Source organism: Brachyhypopomus gauderio, chromosome 8 (assembly GCF_052324685.1).
Source record: "Brachyhypopomus gauderio isolate BG-103 chromosome 8, BGAUD_0.2, whole genome shotgun sequence".
In the NCBI taxonomy this organism is placed as follows: Eukaryota; Metazoa; Chordata; class Actinopteri; order Gymnotiformes; family Hypopomidae; genus Brachyhypopomus; species Brachyhypopomus gauderio.
In genome coordinates, this window is record NC_135218.1 from 25021394 (window position 1) to 25044936 (window position 23543).

The following is a 23543-nucleotide window of genomic DNA, read 5'->3' on the forward strand; positions in this document are numbered from 1 at the left end:
TTTCTGTTTATTTTAACTATCCACCACCACTGTATTTCCCGCTGTTGGGCTATGGTCGGTGCTAGATCAAACCATTTTTCAGTGGGAGGCGGGGGTGTATGCATATGGAAAATATGCAGATAGGTAAAAAACATATATATTTTAGCCATTGAGCTTATTTTGAGGACAGAATTTTATCTTAATGAAAGATTTCAATATTATTTACTTTAAATAAAAAATAAATTGCTGGGCTCTTTGATGGGCCCCCCTGGCCCTGGGGCCCGGGACAACAGACCCGGTTGTCCCCCCCTGTCGACGGGGCTGAACACGAACCCCAAAATTATAATTTTTTAAATACTGTAACTGCAATTAAAACAACAGCCTAATACTAACACAGCCTCCAACCTATCAATAAACTCCAGGATTCTTTTTTTCTAATGCAATGCAGAAATAATACTCTACACAACCATACATCATGCCATATTTATAATACACTGCAAAGGCTCAAGGAGAAATGTCAAAACATTATACAACTGTTGAAATGACAAGATATATACATACATAAAAAAATTATTAATCAGGAGAACACATAAAAAAACATCCAACTGCACAATGGAGGCCCAGCCTTCTTCATCTACATCTGTACAATATAGACACGCAAATAATTGATGCAACATAATTGATATCCATTCAATGACGAGAGTCTCTCTTAGGTACATTCAACCAAAGCCCTCAATTCATCCTAAGTATCATACATCCAAAACTGGTCTCAGATCAGGGGAAAAGGAGCCATTTCTACAGACAGCAGAGGATTCTTTTAGAGGCCCTTGCCCAAGTCACAGTGAGGTTCAGCGTTAACGGAAAGGTGAGCCACAGCCGTCTAGTCGTGCTACTGATGAGAGACTCTTGCCCACTCTCCTTGCTCCGTCCGGTGGAAGAGTTGGGGCCGGCCTCCGGGAAACAGCACACCTGCATCGGGGTGGTCCAGGAGGAACTGGATGGTGGCCTTGATGTGATCGACGAAGTGAGGTGGTTCAGCATGAGGGGAAGTGGACAGGTACTGGCAAAATGGACCAAGGACAGACATGTGACAAAAGAATATTCAGATTAAAAACAAAGATCCTTCCAGAAAGGCATCTGTTTAGTAAATGGAGACAGAGATGTTCTGTGTTATTCTGGTATTGCACGGATGGACTTCAGTTACCTGTAAGATGGTGTCATCATCCGCAGCCAGCCAGAAGGCGATGTCCCTGTTGGGTGCCCACCTGCATGGGCAGACCTTCACCTGCTCTTTACTGGAGTCATATACTTCAGCCATCTGGAAGGATAAACTAACTAACTAAAACTGTAACAGAAAGGGTTGACCAATACCAAAGACTTTAATTACATTTGCAACTTGAAAACTGAAGCACATTTTTCTCTGTTAATAAACTCCAGGCTAGTCATGGGATGAGTATGGTATCAATTACACAATATCCACTTGTGGTTTAAGAGTCCAGATTAATGGCAATAGCCACTATCAGTCAGATGACGGAATGCTGATGTATAACGTCATTGTCGCAGTTTTATACGATCGTATTCAAGAAGATATGAAAGGTAAAATCTGATTCCATTCAAGAGTGGCCAACATGTTTGTACCTGCCCACCAGTGAAGGTGCGTGCAGATCGCACGTCCTCGGCAGGTCCTCTGTACGGAAACGATGCAGGGAACACCTCACCCGTTTTAACATTCACTCCTATTGAGTAGACACCATACATTTAATCAGTACACATTAATCAGTGTGTATACATATACTTAATGACTCTGTCCCATTATGCATTATATGTACATAATGATCTATTAAAACAATGCATATTTTGCAGTACCTATCCCATACACAACTGGTCTGTGAATCCCATCTGTGACAATGTCATTCATTTCTGCAAAATTTGACAGTAACAATTCAGCAGGTATTTTTCCATGACAGTGGGGACAAAAAAGGAAACAAGTACAAGTGAAACAGGCAAGGTGTGGACATACCAGTTATACAGCATGTCTCCAAGTGAATGTCTTCTTTCTGTTTGTGAAAGGCTGCTTCTCACAGCACAACACAGACAGGTAGTGATTTAATAATTTTCCTTTAAATAAATGTTGTAACTAAATAATGACTTGGCACAAACATGTTACATACCCAAAATATTAAGGCTGAGTTTATGAGAAGTGTTGGAATCATCATCAAAACCACCAACAAGATGAAGTTCTAACCTGAATAAAGAATGATTGTGGAATCACAAATATGTCTATGAATAGTAAACGCATATGATGCGAAAAAGACAAGAAAAAAAGAAACAGGTAGCGTACCTGCCCTCTTTTGCAGGGTGGCTTAAGGACGTGACGGAATTTACTAAGAGAGGAACTTCTGTCCAAGTGCTGGAGCCATCACAGTGAGCCAAACAAGTCGCACCACTCCCTTAATGGAATCGCGTCAGAAAAACAAAGATAAGCCTGACGTTACACAACAACTTTCACGACACAGCTCAGATCAGAGTCTCTTTTTTTTTTTTTACCTGTGTGCCGTAGTGCTACTAAGTGACACGTAGTTGCGTCCCCGGAACCGATGACAGAGACCGAATCTGTGGAAAGGCACATCTTAATAAGAACATCATCTGGCTACAATTATGCAAAGATGATGACAAGGGTGGACCGGAGAGACTCACTGTCTGCGGGTGTAGTGGCTGCAAATTCTCTCTGCTGCACATAGAGGAGGCACTTTGGGTCGACCGTCACAAGAGATCTGGACCGAAACACCTTTGCATCTTCCTTTAGGGAAACACAACCATGATGGGATACCGGTAGGTTTTATTTTATTCATTCGAACTAAACTGCAGGCTTGGGACGGCTAGCTTGACCGGTAGTCTATATCTTGCGACTGCTAACATTACCCCAGCAGTGCAGATATGTTGGGTCAGAACCGGGTTTATTAGGGCCCCTCTGCACCCTCACCCACCTTTAAATGAGAATATCTCGAGAAGAGTTCTGATGTTGAAGTTACACGGTCGATTCGTTTATTTTGAATTAGAAGTGGCATTTTCACAAAGACTACAGCTACACATCAATATCTCCAGGTAAACACCGATTACGCCACCTAAAACAATCAGAATTAGGTACTTTATTCCGCAAAAGACAAAAAACCTCACTTCGGACTTCGCTGAACATTAGCTAGCTAGCCACCTAGGCTACGTCCGGTAATCTTCACCCCACGTGACCGCTTCACCAGCTCGGACGTTGATTGGCTGCCCCGTGTCTAATCTCAAACGTGTCGTCTGGAACGTAGCGGTCTCTTGCGCAGCTCGTCGTATTCCTCAACGGGATAGGGCGATTTTCCTCCCTCCGCCATGCACTACCAAGGCAGCCCCACGCCAGGAGCGTGCGCGGTAGCGGAGATGAGTGGGCGGGACCGAGGCCTACACCGGACTGGTCGCGCTTTGATAATACGAGCGGTCGGCTTGTGAATTTAGAACCGAGAAATTAAACGTTCACGTAAACGTTTTCGGATAATTTATAGCTGTTCAACTGCGTTAGAATTATATATATATGCAGATTCATTTGATTTATACATTTTACGTTCGTATATGTTTTTTTAGGAGAGAAGTACAAAAAAATTCGTAATGTGTAATTTGCTAGCTAGTTAGCTAGATAGGAAAACAACGACCATAACAACCGAGCGGTGGTCGGTCTGTGTGGCGCGGTCGGTTGGTCGGTCTGTGTGGGGCGGTGGTCGGCTGCACAGTTCGCTTTTTTTGGGCTTGTTGTTTTTAGTTTGTTGACTCTCGCTTCCTTTTGTGTTGCGTTAGCTGCGTCGTAACGTTGGCGTAACGCTCGACGATTCCTGCTAAAACGATTAGCAGCGTCGCTAACGCTGCTAGCGCTCGCTAACGAAGCGTTTAGTGAGGGAACGTGAAGGTGTGAGAGTTGTGAAGATGAGGGGAAGCTCGTCGTATGGGGACCGGGACAGAGATCGTGTACGGGACAGGGGGTAAGGGCCTCTTCAAGTTAGATAACTAGCGTTGGCGGATTTAATTTGCCATTACTATTGATCCCCGAGTTAACATGGATTCTTACATTTGTGCTCAAAACGTTATCGAAACATGAATCGAGTTTCTGTAAAACAAGATTTAAATGTTAACTTTTGTAAAGTAGTGTGTAAAGTTGTGGCGTTCTTGGTGGAAAATGCTTTATTCGTTTGGTAGGCAAACAAAAGTTAGCTGCGTGAACTGAATTAGTTTGAATGTGATCTCCCGTTCTGGAGGTCCAGATACTACACTGCATAGTTTAAATCCAGCTGCAATCTAAGAAAACTGGTCATAGTAAATAGAAATCTAAAAAAATATCCCAGTATGTTTAACATTGTACCCCACATGAAGTTTATGAAAGGAATAGACTGTAGTTCATTCTAAATTACATTTTACAGTGGCCATGATTACAGACAACATATACAACTACATTAGCTGGTAGACTTTGTTATTGCTTAGGCTACCCAGTTATTACCCAATAATTCTTCCAGCATTATTGTTCTGTTTTGTCTGTTTATATTGTTAAACTATATAGAACAATAGTTACAATAATATACATAGCTGATTACAAATTTATACTGGCTTCCTTGGTTACAGATAGATATCCCTAATAAATGGCAAAAATCGGTCCCTTCTGAGGCATTTACTCAAATATAATGTACCTACCTATGCACCATAGAGTAATGGAAGTTGGAGTGATCAAATGGGGGCTAGGAACTTGTGATTTACAGTTATTAATGTGTGTAGTCTTTGTGCTCCTGATGTAGGCCTAGTGTCATGTGATTAATAGTGCAGCACTAAATGTTTTGGCCATAATTGACTTCCATACACACAGTGAACATTACGATTTCTAGCTTATTGACATGATAAATTAAGGAAATTTCACTGATTTTCTCAGATATTGATTAAGCTTAACCATGAGCTAAAATGCAGTGCCAATGGTGAATCATCATTGATTATATTTTGTCTAGGTTTATACATGCAGCTTAGACCTAAATGTTGAGAAGTGCAGAAACATCAACAATTTAGTGCCATGCCTGTAATTCTTCATGCGAATGCAGTACTAGCAATTCATTATTTTCATCTTGGCCTGCTGAACAACAATATGCAAAATGGAGAAGTTGACTTTGTCTTTGTCCCTCCAAGGCCCCGTTTTGGGTCCAGCCGTGGGGGTCCTCCCCCTCCGAAGAAATTTGGCAATCCTGGAGACCGACTGAGGAAGAAGAAATGGGATCTTGATGAGTTGCCCAAGTTTGAGAAAAACTTCTACAATGAGCACCCAGAAGTCCAGCGTGTGACTCAGGTGTGACGGAGAAGCACTGCGTTTTATTACTGGTTCAATGTCTTTTTTTTTTTCCACAAAAAATTGAAATTTTTGTTGCAGGCAATTAATGTTTAAATATAAATGCTAGAAGATTGTTAGTTCAATATGCATTCTGCAAACCGGTTGATTATCATGTATTACTCCAATCCATATGGTATGCAAACCACAGATAGCAGTTTGTACAAAGGTCTTCCCAAAGAACATGGTTCACCTCAGAACCTGCAAGTCTCTGACCGTTACAGGATCAATGACCATTACGTATGGCACTGACAAATGACGGTCCTGTATTTTCGCAGTACGATATAGAGGATTTCCGTAGGAAGAAGGAGATTACCGTTCGAGGTTCCGGATGCCCTAAACCAGTGACGAGTTTCCACCAGGCCCAGTTTCCTCGTGAGTGACCTGACTCAGTTGCATATTGAGTATGCAACTTGACAGTTATATAACCTGCTGCTACATCATTGCAGAGGTACTGTAGTCCTTGCAGTAATGGATGGACCTGCAATATTGTGCAGCGTCACCTACTTTTGTTACTCTGTATAATATGTTTTATGGGAGTTCTGTGTTCAAGGCAACTTTCAATATGGAACACAAATCTTTTCTCTACTGTGTTTTTTGTGATGCACATTATTTTCACAGACAAGTGTGTGTGTGTGTGTGCGCGCGCGCTTTGCAGAGTACGTGATTGATGTGCTGGTGCAGCAGAATTTTAAGGAGCCCACAGCCATCCAGGCACAAGGCTTCCCTCTGGCGCTCAGCGGCAGAGACATGGTGGGCATCGCCCAGACCGGCTCCGGCAAAACCCTGGCTGTAAGGACCCACTTTAGGCTGTACGCTTGATACCTGAAACATAGACTCTTGTGTCCGAGGAAGTCATTGCTGACCCTTCTGTCCCGCAGTATCTCCTTCCTGCTATAGTACACATCAACCACCAGCCGTATCTCGAGCGAGGGGATGGACCCATTGTGAGTGATCCTTTCCTAATAAGCTTCCTCTTAATGGGTCTTATGGAACTAAAGAAATATTCTAGAACAGGCCTGTGTTCTAGAATGAACACACAACTTCAGTTAAGCAGTGTTGTTCTGATGTTGACGTGCTTAATCTCGACCCCCTCTCCGCACCCAGTGTCTGGTTCTGGCTCCCACGCGGGAGCTGGCCCAGCAGGTGCAGCAGGTGGCGTACGACTACGGCAAGTCCTCCCGTATCAAGAGCACCTGTGTGTACGGCGGGGCCCCCAAGGGCCCTCAGATCAGGGACCTAGAGAGAGGTGAGCACACCCACAAGCAGTGACTTTACATAGCCAGTGAAGTCAGACCTCCTGTAGGTGACGTGTGGCCCCGCCCCCACCTTTCCCACAGGCGTTGAGATCTGCATTGCGACGCCCGGCCGTCTGATCGACTTCCTGGAGGCAGGAAAGACCAACCTGCGTCGCTGCACCTACCTGGTGCTGGACGAGGCCGACCGCATGCTGGACATGGGCTTCGAGCCGCAGATCCGCAAGATCGTGGATCAGATCCGGGTGAGCTGAGCAGAGTGGCTTTGTTTGTTTGTTTGTTGACATGATATAGTTGACTCCTGTAGCTCTCACCTGAAGTGCAGCCAGAGCCTCAAGTAAAACTTCCATGTCCACATCTGAATTTATGGTCTTGCAATAAAGCCAAAATATTAAACTCTCGCATTTGAATTAGCTGTGCTGCGAATGGCTAATAATGTTTTTCCCCTCTCTCAACACACATTCTTTTGTCGAGTTATTTAATTGTACTTAATAACTACCCCCCCCCCCCCCCTCCCTCCCACACACAGCCAGACAGGCAGACGCTGATGTGGAGTGCAACCTGGCCCAAAGAGGTACGTCAGCTGGCCGAGGACTTCCTCCGTGACTACGTCCAGATCAACATCGGGGCACTGGAGCTCAGCGCCAACCACAACATCCTGCAGATCGTGGACGTCTGCATGGAGAACGAGAAAGACAACAAGTGAGAAAGACAACAAGCACGCACACTATAAACAAAAGAGCTGCCGTGATCTACTTGAAGAAACCAGATCCATTTAAGTTTTAAGTCTTTAATCAAAATGAATTCTGAGCCATTTTTGCTCCGCACATGCCCACTGTAGACATGATTTAGATAATTTGCCCCACTCTTCCCAGGCTGATCCAGCTGATGGAGGAGATCATGGCAGAGAAGGAGAACAAGACCATCATCTTTGTGGAGACGAAGAAGCGTTGTGATGAGTTGACTCGCAGGATGAGGAGAGATGGGTGAGGAGAGGCCCACAGCTCTTGAAACGGAGCTACAACATGAACGAACTTCATGTTCTCTACATTTTGTAGACAAAACAAATGACAATTCAAGCAGAAACTGAGATAATCGTGATTTTATGAGTTTGAATTTTGGTCTAGATCCCCTAGCTTGAGTGCAGGGGGGTTGTGGGTAATGAAAACGTTGTTTAGTTCGATGGTAAAGTACCACAAAAGTAATGCAGGCCACATAAGGACTGAAGGCATACCCCACTAAAATGTCTCGGGATGACAAGACCCTCCTGTTCACTCCTCTCCGTCTAGATGGCCGGCAATGTGCATCCATGGTGACAAAAGTCAGCCCGAGAGAGACTGGGTCCTTTCAGGTGAGGCTTCCTTCGTCCAGACCACATGTGCTTTGCAGTAGTTGCATCTTAACGTGAGCTGGGAATCCCGTCTAATCCATTATTGGTCCCCGCGTCTGGTGTCGTTGCAGAATTCCGCAGCGGAAAAGCGCCCATCCTGATCGCCACTGACGTCGCCTCTCGAGGGCTGGGTATGTGCTCAGTGTAGAGGGGGTTCTCCTTCTCGAGGGCTGGGTATGTGCTCGGTGTAGAGGGGGCTCTCCTCCTAGACACACAACCACCCAGACAGAATGGAGGCTGTGTGCAAACGAGTCGGTTCACCTCAACAGTGAAGCAGCCGTGTTTGTAAATTTGTTGTTTGCTGTTTTCATTTATTTTCTTCAGTTTCGAGAGTTAAGCCCTTACCTTTCCCTCCCCATGTCTGGAAGACGCGTCCGGGGAGGAACACTTCCACAACCTCCTTTGTGCCGCCGATAATTATTTTGGTCACTGACCTCCTTCTTTGTCAACAAAAACAAATATCTCTTTCTCTGCATCTATCTCTCTCTGTCCATCTCTCCCCATCTCCCTTTCACTCGTTTTCTGTCTCACTCTCCCCTCTCTTATGTTCCCCCATGTCCTAACGGTTCCTGTTGTCTGTCTTTCTGTCTCTCTTATTTGCTACCTTCCTATAGTGCCTTTTAAAGTGGGACTGAGTAAATTTCAGATGTCCAACAGCCTTGAGGAACACGATGGTTGCTGGATCCTTCTGTAGTTTAAGCCCCACCCACCCCCAGTTTTGCCCAACCCCTTGCCACCATCTATGTGTTAAGCCTTATTGTCTGTTTCTTGTTACTGCTGTAAATACAAACAAACAATCAAAAATCATCCTTCAAAAACGGGGCTCGCCGGCTCACTGTTGACCCTAGCACGGACCTGGGGGAGATGCTGGGCTCCCTTTGTCTTCCCTGGGTCTTAATACCAGTCTCCTTCTTGTCCAAACGGTGTCCAGTTACCCTGCAAGGCCTTTGCGAGTTTATAAAGGAAGTCGGAATGCAGCAGATGAATCATGGTTTGTTTTATGGACCATTTCTTAAATGACTTTTAGAGGTCAGAGATTTTGAAGCAAGTGTGTTTTGTTTTTTTTTTTTATGGCAAAACCTGAGGTGAAGAAGAGGAAGTGGGTTGTGTTGGGTTGCCAGATCCACAGTACTCACAGTCTCACTCTATCATTGTTCTCTCTCCCCCCCTCAGGCTTTTTTGAACTTCCTAAATGGCAACTCAGGCAGGCTGTGCTAATTTGGCACAGCGGCTGCCCACTACCATGTAAGCCGAGCTCTGTGAGACGCTAGCACAGGGCCTGATCTGGATAAACCCCACTCCTCAACTTCTTCCAAACATCAGCCTCCTCTTCAAGACTGCAGAGTCTTAGAACTGGACTGCAGCAATTAAGCCGTGGGTCTTCAGGACTGTGGCATCCCTCGCAACCTCTGAAATCCTTTCCTTGATTGGATTCCGACCAAAATTAGCATGGGCGCACATTCTCATAATTTCCTTCTTAACGAGGATCATTAATTTATTCAAAGTGTGCGGAGGGGCGGGGGGGGGGTGTTGGGCACAACCGATTTGACGATCCCCATGATGCCATGGGCCTGTGGAACTCATTAGCATCAGGTATCTGTTAAAGTCAGACCTGGGCTAGCTCCAGGGGGTCGGAGAGGGAGAAAGACAGATGCAGAGAGAGAGGGAGAGAGTTGAGTGCTGGATCCAGTCCGGTCCGGTTTGTGGAGGCCCTGCAACCCGGCGAGAGAGAGAGAACTGGGGGGGAGCCGGTTCTGCTCCCGCCTGGCGTTGCTGGTGTCGTGCCGAGGGTGAAGGGGCGGGCAGCTCTGCACGTGAGCCCACATAAACCTCTTCCTCTTGGGCCTCTCCACGGGACCCAGGACTGATCTCAGCCAAGACTAACCTAACATAGGGTAAGTACCTGCCCCTGCCCCCAATAATGACAGCTTGGTTAAAAGATTCATAACACACAACTTCTAATACTCCTACCAAGATCTTTTTGTGCTTAAACATAAGTGTTCTCCCTTCTGCTTTCAACCTCTATAGTAAAACACTAATATACTAAGTGTATGTAAGTTGAACTCAACCAGGCCTGATGTTTTATATTAGCCTTACGTGGTTTTACATGATTTTTCACCGATTTGTAGAAGCGTCCATTTTCCACACATGTGCAAAGCCGTCAGCCTCAACCAAAAGGAGACTGTACTCAATAGGGTCGTTAACAGTGGTGTCTGAGCCCCTTCCCCTTCGTAATGAGAAACAGACTTTTTATAGTTGGTTAGCAACACGGAAATGTCAAATCTTCCCACTTCTCGTTCCAATAACACTTTAACAGACAGAAACGTTATGCTACCTTGGCAACATCGTTAACGTGTTATTTTTAGCTGTTCGTTGAGAGGAAAAAAAGAATAGGTTGCATTCAAATGTGCAACTAATGTGTGTAGTCATTTGAAAAGGGTTGTAATATTCACTCGAGTTAATATCTGTTAAGTTGCTTTGAACGGTGTCTAGTAAGATGCTAGTCTTGCTAAAATCAGATTATTTCAGTGAAATGGCATGTCACGCTACATTTGAGGTGTGACTACTCCGTTGTAGCCCTTATGTTGTTTCCATTTAGTTACCTTGTGAACTATGCATTTAAGTTTTTGAGTATTCTAGTTTTCCTGCAAACACACATTTTACTAGGTAAGCATAATGCCATAAGTGTAAAGGTAAGTCACCGTTGGTAGTAAGCTGGCTGTAAGACACAAACTAATATGGTAGAGAAAGGAAAGAGGTGTTTATCAATAATAACGCATGGATAGCATGATCATGAACTGAATATTCATAACGCTAGAAAAAAGGAATTATTTCCACTTTTAATGAATCGTTTTTTTTCTTCGCTAAACCCTCGTTACCGCCTTTGGACTGCCCTCTGCGCCCCACGTGCCTCGCAGACGTGGAAGACGTGAAGTTCGTCATTAACTACGACTACCCAAACTCCTCGGAGGACTACGTGCATCGCATTGGCCGCACCGCCCGCAGCACCAACAAAGGCACAGCCTACACCTTCTTCACGCCTGGGAACCTGCGGCAGGCCCGGGACCTGGTGCGTGTGCTGGAGGAGGCCCGGCAGGCCATCAACCCCAAGCTCCTACAGCTCGTCGACTCCGGACGCGGAGGGGGAGGCGGTGAGCGACCAACATCTGCACTGCAGTCTCGTTGATGCTTTCGTTAAGGCTTTGTTAACGTAGCATTGTTTAGATAGTGGACGGTACATTGTCTACCTTCTAATTGTAAATGGGTGAGGACACTAATTCTGATCTTCCGATTGCACTTAAGTTGAGCAGGAAAGAAAGTTTGTCAGACTTGACTAAGTCTTAATCAGATGTAGGACAAGACACTAAGATGTAAGCTTGAGTTGACTGAATTGTAAACCGAGTACTACACATCACCATTAACAACCAAAGGATTCATATGAGGCCATATTTGGTGTCTGATTGAAGAGAACTTCATTCACTCCAGTTTACACCACGCCTATTCTAAATCCCTCATTGGCTGTACAGGTGGAAGGATGCGTTACCGTGGTAGCGGATCCAACTCCAACAACCCTAACCTGATGTACCAGGATGAGTGTGAACGGCGCATGCGCACCGTGGGAGGAGGCGGAGGAGCAGTGGGTGGAGCCAACAGTGCGGCCAGCGGAGCCAACAAGGACAATCGTAGCAGCTACAACCGCGACGGGCGGTCAGGGGGCGGCGGCCGCGATGACCGCGTTTCGTCCTCTTCGTCCTATAGGGACCGCAGCAGGGAGGGACGAACCAACTACAACTCTGGCTCCTCCTACAGCGGGGGAGGGGCTGACCAGTTCCAGAACTATAGCGGCAGCGGAGCGGGTGGCCAGTACAACTCCCGAGCGGCCAATTCTCAGTCGGGTGGGAACAACAGTGGCGGCAGCGGTGGGGGGGGCCAGAACCCGGCCGGACCCCCTCAGGGCCCGTTTGGACAACCCCCACCCCCTCCACCGCAGCCCGGGGCTGGACCCCAGCCCCTGATGGCCCAGCAGTTCCCCCCGCCTCCCCAGCCCATGATGGGATTCATGGGCCCAGGGCCGTATTCATTTGCTCCTCCTCCCCCACCTCCCCCTCCACAACAGAGAAAGTAAAGCTGAAGGGATATTCCAGCTGTTCGTCTGTCTAGTGGTAGTTGACTGGCCCTCCCTGCTGTCACTGACGGAGGGCTGTCTTTACCCGCGAGCTTTCCCTTTGCCTTCATGCAAGAGGCATTTGGCTTGACGTTTTGAGGGGCCAGCCGTCCAGGGAGTGTGGGGGTAAGGGCTAACCCTAGCACAAACTTTAGTGGTGTATAAATGTATTGTTCTTGTATCCACCAAAACCAAATCTTGTTTAAAGCTTCTTTTTTTAGTTTTTACCTCGACGTTTGCAGAAACATCAAGTTCTCTTCGTGCAAGACCGCTACTTTGTGCACGTTTTTGATTAATTGTGGACTGAAGGCATTTTTCTCAGTTTAGAATCAAGTTCAAATAGAGGTTATAGTGACATGAATTTAATTACCAGAGTTCTTAGTTACTTGTGCATGTTTCTATTTTCATTCCCTCATTTGGGCAACATTTTATTTCTTTCTTACTTTGTATCAGTGCACTGTGTGTAATCTGTGCTGATTGGCTCTTTCCTTAGGCATGCTTTTTTTTTTTTATTGGCCTAATACAGAGACTGACACAAACGTACCTTGATGGCGCCTGTGTGTTCGTGTTGGTGAAGGAGCTAGCTGTGGAGGTGTGTTTAGTTAATAAAAAAAATTTCATTTGTAATAAAGGTTTTCATCAGTAAAGGTGTGATGAATGAGCTCTTTTTTAAACAAAAAGGTGATTAACTGCAGAAGTAAATACATTTTAAACCCCCAGGAAAAAGAATAACTTTATTTCCCTTAAATACATATTTGCACTACATTCTCAGTTCTCCTCCATACTTATTCTTTGTTCTGTATTTTTTTAAATATACTTTTTGGCAAATGTACATAATTGGAATACCGAGACTATTTACAATCACCAGGGAGGAAAATGGTAGTGGGAGGAGCTTTAGGGGTGGAGGTGTAGCTTGGAATGTGACTGGGTAGCTGCAATGTAACATGTTATGTGCAGCTCAAGTCTGCATTCCACAGCCAGGCAAAAACACCAAAGCAATTCCATTCTAGAACTATTGACCAAATCTAGAACGTAGGAGTTCTAGGGCTTTTCAGGCATTGTGGTCAAAGCTGTTCAGTTTCCATTCCATTTAACATCTCTGGTGTAACTGATGCCAGTACAGTGTTCATATTGCCCAACGTGTGGTGTTTACTTGGGCAAAAGTTTTAGAAAACTTTGAAATCTATAAAGCTTTAAAGGGAACAAAAATAGTTGCTTGAGCAGTTGTGGCCGCATCAAAGAACATCAATGATTCTACTTCTCATTTCAGGGAAAACGCCGAAGATTCCCAAAACTGACAGGGGTAACTAAAGATTTTTAAACCCAACGTCTTCAAAGCTACCAACAAATTCCTGAACCAAATCAGACAGAAATGACTATGTATATACATGTCAGCAATAAAAAAAAAAATAGAATGAATGTAAATCATCAGATTAGGCACATACGGTAGATTTAAACAAGACTTCAGGATTGTTAAATTAATTCTGCTGGGCAGGGAAATGACAGCACCATGTGTAAAACAAACTTAGGGTGGGATGGAGGCACAGGGCGAGTGAGGGCACTTGTTTATTAAGTGCAAAAGATTTCAAAATGGACCACATTAAACCCCATTAACACTAATTCCAACCCCCAAAATTTGTCATGTAGTGGAGTACCTGGGGTGGTCAGGCATTAACAAAATGACGCACATGCAGATGAACGAACAACAAACGCAGGCATGATCGAGAAGAACGTGCAAGTTCAGCAGGTGACAACACGGATGTGCCTACAGAAACGGTCATTCTAACTATGGGAGTGACGAAGATACAGTGCTAATTCTGAACTCAGATCATACAGGGGCAGATTGATCGTAGAGGGTCAACCAGGTACATCTTAAATCACAGTTTTAGACAAAGTCCAGCGCGTTGTTCCGTTATTCAATCTCACACCGACTCACTCTGGTCTTAAGGTGTAAATAATAAAATACAGATGATTCAAGATCTCTCTTGCAATGATAGACAGCACAATGGAGTATTTATGGAGGGACACGTACATACATACACACACTAAAGACTGAACTTCAAGATCCATTTCATTAAGACCTGACTGACTGCAACATCAACATTTTCACACAACAGCCCAAAACGCAGCTGAGGCAGATGAGGGTTAGATGAAGATTAAAACTGTTCACTGGAGTGCAAGACAGAGCCAGAAAGCTGAAAACCAAGAGATGAGAATGACAGTATATGGGTCAAAGGCAGATTATTCCGACTCCACTGCAGAAAACAAAGAGTCCCTTACTCACTTAACCTAGCGACTCCCACTTAAAGACGAGTTGCGTGGGTACTGCTGGGGTTATTTTTACATTTCATTTTTACAACCGTGTTCAAAATGATACTCTTCAGCTCTTCCTAGAAAGAAATACTCGGGACGTGTGAGGGGGGAAAAGTGAGTAGGGTCTCAGTTTTCTTGTGGACTAGAACTGAACCGCAGATAGTGACAGACTCTCCTATTTGGTGAGACCAACGAGAAGCAGAGGGCTAAAGCAGCAGGAAGTCGAGTCCGTCCACCTAAAGGTTCCCCCAGGACTCTGGAGGTGGGAACTGCTCTACGTCTCCACTCTCGTCGTGGGACACTTCACCTAAATCGAACGTCAGCTTGTATCGCAACCGAACCTTTTCCTGCAGCAAAGAACAACAAAGTCATCATGGCTGTCAGTATAGATTGCAGATTAAGCTGGGTATTAACAGATATAACTCCTTCACTGCATTTAGTAACTGGAGAGTAGAGTAACCTTGTGAGGGTTGGCCAGTAGCAGGATTTGTGTAATTGCAGCAGGAGACAGTATAGGGTTGAAGGCCGGTAGATCTGTACCAGACGGGGGCTGAAGCTTCACTCTCATCGTCTGCGTACAGATTCAACAACATGTTAACATTCAATCGAAACCCACGCTGTCTGGGGCTATTTACTTTAGCAGACAAAAATGTTATTACAGTTCATACAGCTTTATGAGAAACACCACGAAACTATGGATTTTGGTTCATCCTTTAGCTACTGAATCAAAGAACGAACGCTGGCTCTTCGTAAGCTGAAGGCAGTGCTGGGGTGGGCGAAGCGGGGCTACCTTGGGCACGGCGGACTGGAAGCGGATGTTGGTGATGGGAACAGGCGCGGAGGACAACATGGAGATGATCACCACCAGGACATCGGGCCGCCCGGAGGGACAATCACGGGCAAAATGGAAGAGAACGCGCAAGCTGTGCTTGTCAAAGATCGTCACCGGCAACATGCTACCTACGAGGCGGGTGGGGGGGGGGGGGGGGGGGGGGGGGTAAAAAACAAAAACAAAATAGGAGTTGTGAAGAGGAAAAAAAAGGTGGTCATGGCCCAGAGTCAAATTTACCCATAATCCATAGCGGGAATTGAATAGCGCAATAAAACAAAGGTCTCACTAGGTTTGATGGACTCTAAGGGCACAGTAACACTGGCCAGAGACATTTCATCTTGGGAGTTGGAGGAGAGGGTGGTGCCCAGCGATGGAGCCTCGTGGTTGGGCTGGGAGGTCAGGAGAGCGCCGGGCTCTGATGCCAAGGGCAGGATGGGGCAGGGGTTTGTGGCTGGGTTGGTGCTCGACTTAGTTTGGAGATCTCTTAGTGTAGGCTTTGACTGAGATTGAAGTTTATCCCTGCAAAACAGCATTTACATCAAGTCCTCTTCCACACGGTAAAGGAATTCAAATTAAATGCCAGTAAATCATCAATTGTGCATTAGGAAAGATTTCTGATGGGCACGAACTAAAGGCATTCTGTTAAAATCCCAGGGAAGGCACACGCAATCCAATAATTGTATGCTAGTTGCTTGATGAGACACAGGACTACAGAGCCCACGCGTCAGCAGGACTACAGAGCCCACGCGTCAGCAGGACTACAGAGCCCACACATCAGCTGGCTCCACTGATACTCGGATAAATTAATGTTTCCCATAGTAAAAAAGCTGTACGTGATCCAAACTCCATTCTCAATGTGTGTTCACACCAGCTCAGAAAATGCCCCTCTGACAGGGGCACGAACGAGGATCCTTTCTCACATCGCAAAGTGTAACACCCACGTTTTACGACGCCAAAGGCCATTTAGATCATCTGCTGGTATAATCATTGCTCCCATTAGAAACATAATGCAATACACACGTGTAATAACTTTTTTCCCGCCCATGTTGCTGAAATAAGTCAGCGCCTGATCCACAGCCAGCCCAGGCGGGACGGGCCGTACCATTTGACCTGCAGGTTCTCCGGGGGCAGGGACTGCTCCAGAAGGGTCCTGCCCAGCACGTCCAGCTCGTCCAGGGCTTTGGCGGCAGGCGCGGGGCTGCCGGTGGGAGCCTGGGGGCTCGTAACGGACGGCAGGAGCACCGCGGCCGGCGTGTGGCCAGCGAGGGCGTCGACGCTGTCCGATGACTGGAGAAAAAGGAGCATGTGTGAGAGCTTTGAAGGAGCGAACTACAAAAAGAGAACAAGAACAAAAAAATACGGCGAAGCAGGAGGTTTGACATCTCGCCGTCTCCCCCACCTGAAACGAGTTCCATGTTGTGGCCTCCCCAGACTGGGACGGAGCCAGGTTAGGACCGGGAGCTACGTCGGTTAGTCCTACAACACAGATCACCACAGGCTCTCACCTACGCTGGTTCAGGATGGGCCGTTTAAATGGACTAAATCTAGTAATCCGTTCATTTGGATGTAAAATACATAAATAAATAAAATCAAGGGTTGATCTTAGATCAGCTCCCCCATGTATCTAAATGTATACTCTGAGGGATATGGAAAGAGAACGCTGATCCCGAGTCAGTTCTTACCCAGAGACATGAGCTCATCATCTAGCAAGCTGATCCCCAGCTCCTGTGTCGGCGTGGTCTGAGAGGGGAATTCTGGGAAACCTGCAGCTGAGGATGAGGTGTCGAGGCCAGTGAGGTCCAGCAGGGCTGTGCTGCTACTGCCTGCACAGGGAGATGTTTGTAGTCAAGACGTTGTCCAGCAGAGAGAGAGAGAGAGAGACAGAGACAGAGACAGAGAGACAGAGAGAGAGAGAGAGTGTGTTGGTGATTCAGTGCTCTTACCCTTGAGGCTGAGGGTGGTGTTGCTGTCTCCATTCACCTCCTCTCCCTTAACCAGCTGTCTGTACAAGTTAATGACCTGGGTCAGGCTGTCATTTGCCTGCAGAATCTCCGCTGTGGTGACGCGCGCACACACACACACACACACACACACACACACACGATTACAATCGCAACCTGGTTCAACTGAAGCAACAGCAGGCACATTTTAACGTTGAGACTCGTTGCCTCTCCTCCTACCCAGAGCCTCGTCGTTGTCTTCTGTGTCACTGGCCAGTCTGAAGAGGGTGGGTCTCATCCTCTCACAGCGCTGGTACAGATCCTATCAGCACACACACACGGTTACGGACACTTCAGTACACTCTCCCTCATGTCTCAAATTCTCTCATAGAGAATTATGAGGCTAACTTGGCTAACCCGATCTAGATCTAGAACTAGATCATGGTCATATGAGAAGGGGTAGGTAATTAGGTGAGTGTGTGTGTGTGTGTGTGTGTGTGTGTGTGTGTGTGTGTGCTTACACACCTTGATGAGCTCCTCGTTACCATGGGAGCTGTTGTCTTTACTGTAGTCTCCCAGCAGCTGTGTCAGTAGTTTCACACTCTCCTTCACCTCCTGAATGGCGTTTACTCTCTTTGAAACCTTCTCCATCCGCTTCTGGTCCTATACGCACACACAAACTCCTTTATTTTACACTGCATGTTCATCCATCGCATGCCAGAAACGAGCTCAGCCAGGAGACACACAAACACACGCACCTCCTGCACCATCTCCTTAATGAGTTTGTTTGCAGCTCGTAGGTCCTCAGGGTGAGTACTGTTGAGCAGGCGGGACAACATCTACAAAGAGAGCGACAGACAGAGAAGGACAGATAGATGACGGATAGATAGATCAATTTATTACGCCCTTATTGTTGTGATTATGCAGCTTCTATGAACCAGCGTCGCATGTTTGGCCCATTGTTTATACTCATTCAGTGAATCTGAATAGAGTTTCCCAGCCACTCCTGTCACTCTGAGGGACTCAGGAAAGGCCCGAACCAGGCACAGTGTCATGACAACATTCCAACAACGGCATTCCAACAACAGGGACCACTGAATGACAGCACTCAAACGCTCGAATGGGTGTTGGAGAATTCAGACATCATCCTGTGGCAGTTGGAATTCGTGACTGGGGCTTTACAGCTCAATATGAGATAAGAAATTTCACGTGAGGTGTGGAGGAGACTGGGCAGAAGTGTGTGTGTGTGTGCCTAATCAATTGCTCTCTGTTGTTTATAATCTCATTAGAGAATGTTGGCCAATGCTGGAAATGGGCCCCTGTGTGAAGCTGTGGTCCAGCCCTAATGCAGCCCTCCTGACGGAGCAAACACCGACCTCGAGAGTGGCTTATTTTAACTGCGTTAACAGAAGTGCCTACGCCAGGCCAAATGAGGCAGCTACGGCAGGGGAAAGGCCGCGTCACTCTAACAAAAGACGCTCGCTCCCGGGCGGCCTGCGTTTTCTACCTTCGACTTCTCTTCGTCCTCAAAGATGGCATTCTTGGGTCTGGGCGGTGGAGGGGGGAGGGGCTTGTCGTCTGGAAGGGCCGGGTCCTGTTTCACAATGCCTGGAAGAGAGGCGAGGTGCTTGGCAACGGTGAAGAATATTCCCCGCAAACGCTAGAATCTCACAGGGCGGCGATGTCGTAACAATGGTGAAAATGACAAAGGGGCTCTGCGGAACATCGCACAACTGACTGGGTTTCGATCACAAAATGCAAACCGTGTCAGCGAATTCCGTGCTATGTACCGATGTGGAATTAAACAGGCTCAACCGGAATCGGCGCGTCAAACACTCAAACACTTTGGGGTGGGTTACCTTGCTTCTTCAGCATCTGATAAGCATCAGATATTTTGGTCTCTTCAGGAAGACCCATAGTCCAGCTATACATCATCTCTAGAACCTTCCTCTTTACTGGTTCTGGAGCTCGGGAGCCCAGGTACTGTAACAGAACAGACAAGCGTGGAAAAAACGATTCCAGCCCGATAGTATTTCCAAGTATCATAGTGGTTTGTTCCTAGCAGTCTTCTTTTTACACCACACATGATGCACATGCCACCAGTGAGATCTGCTGTGGTAAAACGATACAATAAAACAATAAAACGAGCAGAAACCTCCGAAAAGCCCGTGAACATCAGAGACGCAGGCCCACGTCATCCCTTAACCCAGAGGCACAGTGGCCTTACCTTAGGAGACACCACCTTGATGAGTTCATTAAGGAAGCGGAACTTTCCCACCTCGTTATGGAACCGCTTCCCACAGTTCTTCATGCACGTTTCCAGAACCTACACACACACACACACACACACGCACGCACACACGCACGCACACACGCACGCACACACGCGGATCAGAGGTGTCAAAGATCCCCTTCTCGTTAGAAGCTTTCATTAATCAAAGTCATCTATCTAACGAGTGAGATTACGTAAGGACATGATGGCTAATGTACACCTTTTACATCTTCCAAATAATTTCTTATTCTTTTTTCAATCTGAGATTAAAAAAGCTCTTTCGAAACCCCTTGCTCCACACACACACACACACACACACACACACAAATTCATTCATTCATTCACAGCTTCTCAAGACAATTAACACTTTAGCAATGTTACGCAAACCTGACAAACTAAACCTCCATTAACCCAACAACAAGCTTCAGTGCAACATCTTCCAGCGTGCAGATCCACACGCTGCAGGAGGAAACAATCCCAGAGTCCCTGTGAACTGGCCTCCCTTCACACCGCAGCAACTCAAACGCCAGCACTTTATCTAACAACCTGCATTAAGAGCAAAGCCCGCCGTGACTCACTGTACGCAAGCTCACCACATTTGGCTCGTCCTGCAGCTAACATCAGTTGTGCCTTATGCGCAAAGGGGGTGACTAGACCATAAAGCTGTTTCTGCTCTCTCTGCACACCGAGGTGAAACCGTCTGCGATGACGAGAACCACCTGTGGCCTGTGAAGTCACACCTGACACTCCTACTGCTCACTCAGGTGAATATCTCATGACGTCTGAAACATGCTGCTTGACTCCTGCTATACTGCAAAATCAGGAAACAGTTGTGTATGTATATGCATACGTGTGTGTGTGTACATATATAGACTATAAATGCAATATATATATATATATATATATATATATATGTGTATATATATATATATATATATATATATATATATAGTGTGTATGTGTGTATATATATATACACACACATACACACTATATAAAAGTGTTGGCTTTCGATAACTGGCTCATAGGACAGTTAATCATTTGATTTGTTTAACTTCACCCCCTGGAGATGAGAGGGAGAATCTGCCTCTCAGAGATAAGACCCAATGGCTGCATAATGGGAACAATTAGAGCAAACCAGCTGGGCTTCATGGTATAGTGTCTCACTACAGTGGTTACTAGATTACCTACAATAATACTGCAAGGCATCATATATAATGAACATAGCAAACACAGTTCAAAATAACAGAAAGAACATGTGGAACCGTGAAGGTTTCAGATGCAGCCCGGCGGCCCAGGACAGCAGGTCATCTTACCGTCAACGCCTGTAGTGCCTCCCATTCCTGTGGGGACTGAATCTTATGGGCCAGCAGCCTGGTGGCCAACTGTGGACTGCAGTGAATCAGATGAAAAAGGTAGAGAAACACAGTCAACACAGTCAGTCAACACATAAATCTCAGCAACGACCTTTGAAATTAGGCCCTAGATACAAATACTCTTGATTAAAGAATGACCAAGTTATCTGACTGGGTGACCAGATCTGAGATTTCAAAACACACAGGACGCGTGTCTGAATGGCACTTTAGGTGGGGGGAAATGTCACTTAAAAGCTCAGGAACTGTGGGCTAAATAGTTCTGGTGAGATGAGACCACACAGTTCTGGTGACGTTGTTGTGAGATGACACCACGCAGCTCTGGATCAGCACACTGAATGCAGATGGGTGGTACTGACACAAGAACCCGAGACCTCTGCTCCGTGACTCATCTGCACGTTTCTCCTCTTCTAACCGTGATTGCTGAAGATCAAAAAGCAGCTGTTCCATGATCAGCATCACTCATTAAAATTAGTGTAAAGGGCAAAGAAATGAGAGAAGGTTGAGCTAACCAGGCTACTCGGCGCCGACTGGAGTTAACATGATGGTAGTAGTGGCCCCAAAGAAGGTCTCAAACGAGACCACGGCCCAGAAATCAAGGAATAAACAAGTACAGCTGAGATACATGCACACAACCCTGGATGCAGAAAGGGCTATAATATTACAACTACGAAATTCATAAAGTCAGAATGTTGATAAGTAAAATTAAAAATCTTGCATTGAGTTTTGCTATTTTCCATCTCATGTCTTTTGAAAGAAAAATAACTGTTCGACTTGAACACCCAATAACTTATAAGATCACAGCATAGTGAATGTATTGTAATGTTTTTCATGTAGGTGACGGGCCCTACCGAACTAGAGTATATATAGCCACGCTTAGACTCACCCTTCAGGTTCATTTATGAGCTGTTCACAGAAGGCTTTGATACTGTCCCAGTCGGTCTCTCTGTTTAAGGGGTTGGTTGCTTTGTCTGCAGTTTGACAAGCACACAGGACAGAAAGAAATCAGCATATATATCTCATGAAAACAGGTCAAATTAATGTAGCATGCAGTGCATGTGAAAATTTCAAACCAAAGCACGGTTAACAATGAAAAGCAATCAGGTCAAAAGTCTCGCTTGTTTACTATTGCTGAAACTTGTCAAACTCGTACTACCAACACTGGAGCCTCACAGAGGGTCTGGATAATATAAACCCAATCAGAAAACCTTGTGCGGTCATTATAAGGGACAATAACCAATACACTTATGGTATAAGACAAAATGACAAAAGATCATGTGACATGGTGTAGTTATTATTAAATAAGCGCTATTTTTTAAACATATAAACAGGATTAAATTATCATCTAGCTTTCCCCCAGTGTACAACAGGAACACCACAATTGTTTACAAACGTCTTCAACGCTTAAAACATTCATACCCAGTCCGAATAAACTGCTTTTACGCAATATTTCCAAAGTAAGAGGAAATAAACGAATGAATCATATTGTTGGAAACTTTTGTAGCTGGCTGGCCATGTCCACCACTCCCACAGCTGCCAGACACCTAAAGATAACCAGATACCCGCTACTGTAAACAATCACCACACGCAGGTTACATGTTTGACAAACAGCTTGCTGTGTGGTCAGTTATCACGCACACACAGCGGGTCTGTGTGAATCTACACCCCAGTGATATTGTAACCAGCTAGCTCTCCTAGCCAGGCTAGCTGGATGACGTTGACTAGTCAGCTAGCATGACAAGTTCAGCCACAAGTGAGGCGACGCCTCCCTGTTATTTCACACCACGGCTGACCCACTCCGCCGAGCGACACCACCCCTCGGGCGCCGAAACGCCGCGGTCAGCGCGACTGCCTCGCTGCTTAGCGCGACGCCTGCGACGTTGCATCCCTAAAAACCTAGCCAGTTAGCCACCTAGCTAGTTAGCCACCTAGCTAGTTAGCCACTTAGCCACATAGCTAGTTAGCCACATAGCCAGTTAGCCGCTAGACTGACCGGCCTCAAGACTTCACACTAACGATCCTTGAGCCAACGAGAAGTATCCAAAAGGCGCCGCGACTAACCCGTGCGAACACGGCCCCTCGACATCAGAAGGTGTCGACCGTGTCACCCAAAATAATAATAACGATGATGGAACTCTGCTCGACTTACTGATGCGAGACTCCAAGCTCGCCTCGTCAGGCGGAGCCGCCATCTTTGGGAGCTTCTGCCGTGCGAGTGCGCCGCAACTCTCGCGATACGCCGCAGCTCTCGCGACACGCCGCGTCGCGTTCGAATTTTTACGCAAAGCGGCCAAAATCCGACGTTGCGTCTGTCGCCCAGGTTACGTTGTCGGCCTGAGATCACGGCATGCAAATAAAAGTATGATTCAGCGTGATATACAGGGCGTGTTATCACTCAGAATACATCATCCATAACAAACTATCCGAACAGCAACGCTCACATAAGACAAATACCATTCATCCAGAGACATTTCTTTCTATTTATTATAACCACGAACCAAACAATAACCCTAATATTAACATGACCAAACGAACCAAACCTAAACTATAACCATTACCCTGAAACGAACACTAAATGTAATTGTGAGTCTGAACTCAAAAGGCAAATAAAATATCGGGCTTTTGAAT

At 46.0% G+C, this 23543-nt stretch overlaps 3 protein-coding genes across 4 annotated transcripts; 1 reads left to right on the plus strand and 2 right to left on the minus strand.

Annotated features, from left to right (window-relative positions):
• Positions 1-448: 448 nt before the first annotated feature.
• ntan1 (N-terminal asparagine amidase) lies at positions 449-3340 on the minus strand. Its single transcript, XM_077015820.1, has 10 exons — positions 2967-3340; positions 2677-2779; positions 2527-2592; positions 2321-2429; positions 2151-2224; positions 2000-2053; positions 1846-1899; positions 1618-1715; positions 1184-1297; positions 449-1039 (listed from the first exon to the last, which is right to left on the minus strand). Exons 1-10 carry the CDS (start codon positions 3045-3047, stop codon positions 869-871), a joined length of 924 nt encoding a protein of 307 aa, XP_076871935.1. The 5' UTR covers positions 3048-3340; the 3' UTR covers positions 449-868.
• Positions 2672-12832, plus strand: ddx17 (DEAD-box helicase 17). 2 transcript variants are annotated; one of them, XM_077015818.1, is made up of 13 exons: positions 2672-2811; positions 5179-5335; positions 5653-5749; positions 6033-6166; positions 6256-6321; positions 6482-6623; positions 6715-6875; positions 7160-7332; positions 7506-7616; positions 7920-7981; positions 8092-8151; positions 10939-11172; positions 11548-12832. In XM_077015818.1, exons 1-13 carry the CDS (start codon positions 2798-2800, stop codon positions 12144-12146), a joined length of 2010 nt encoding a protein of 669 aa, XP_076871933.1. In that variant the 5' UTR covers positions 2672-2797; the 3' UTR covers positions 12147-12832. The 2 variants fall into 2 exon arrangements, with proteins under 2 accessions (XP_076871933.1, XP_076871931.1); XM_077015816.1 differs by lacking the exon at positions 2672-2811 and adding an exon at positions 3443-3995.
• On the minus strand, positions 12635-23202 carry gga1 (golgi-associated, gamma adaptin ear containing, ARF binding protein 1). Its single transcript, XM_077015819.1, has 17 exons — positions 23065-23202; positions 21802-21886; positions 20859-20934; positions 19498-19596; positions 19130-19253; positions 18778-18878; positions 18029-18109; positions 17796-17933; positions 17511-17592; positions 17274-17384; positions 17013-17153; positions 16730-16806; positions 16433-16617; positions 15617-15849; positions 15289-15458; positions 14959-15069; positions 12635-14845 (listed from the first exon to the last, which is right to left on the minus strand). The coding sequence occupies exons 1-17, from the start codon at positions 23105-23107 to the stop codon at positions 14735-14737; spliced, it is 1968 nt and encodes a 655-aa protein (XP_076871934.1). The 5' UTR covers positions 23108-23202; the 3' UTR covers positions 12635-14734.
• Between the last annotated feature and the right edge of the window lie 341 nt (positions 23203-23543).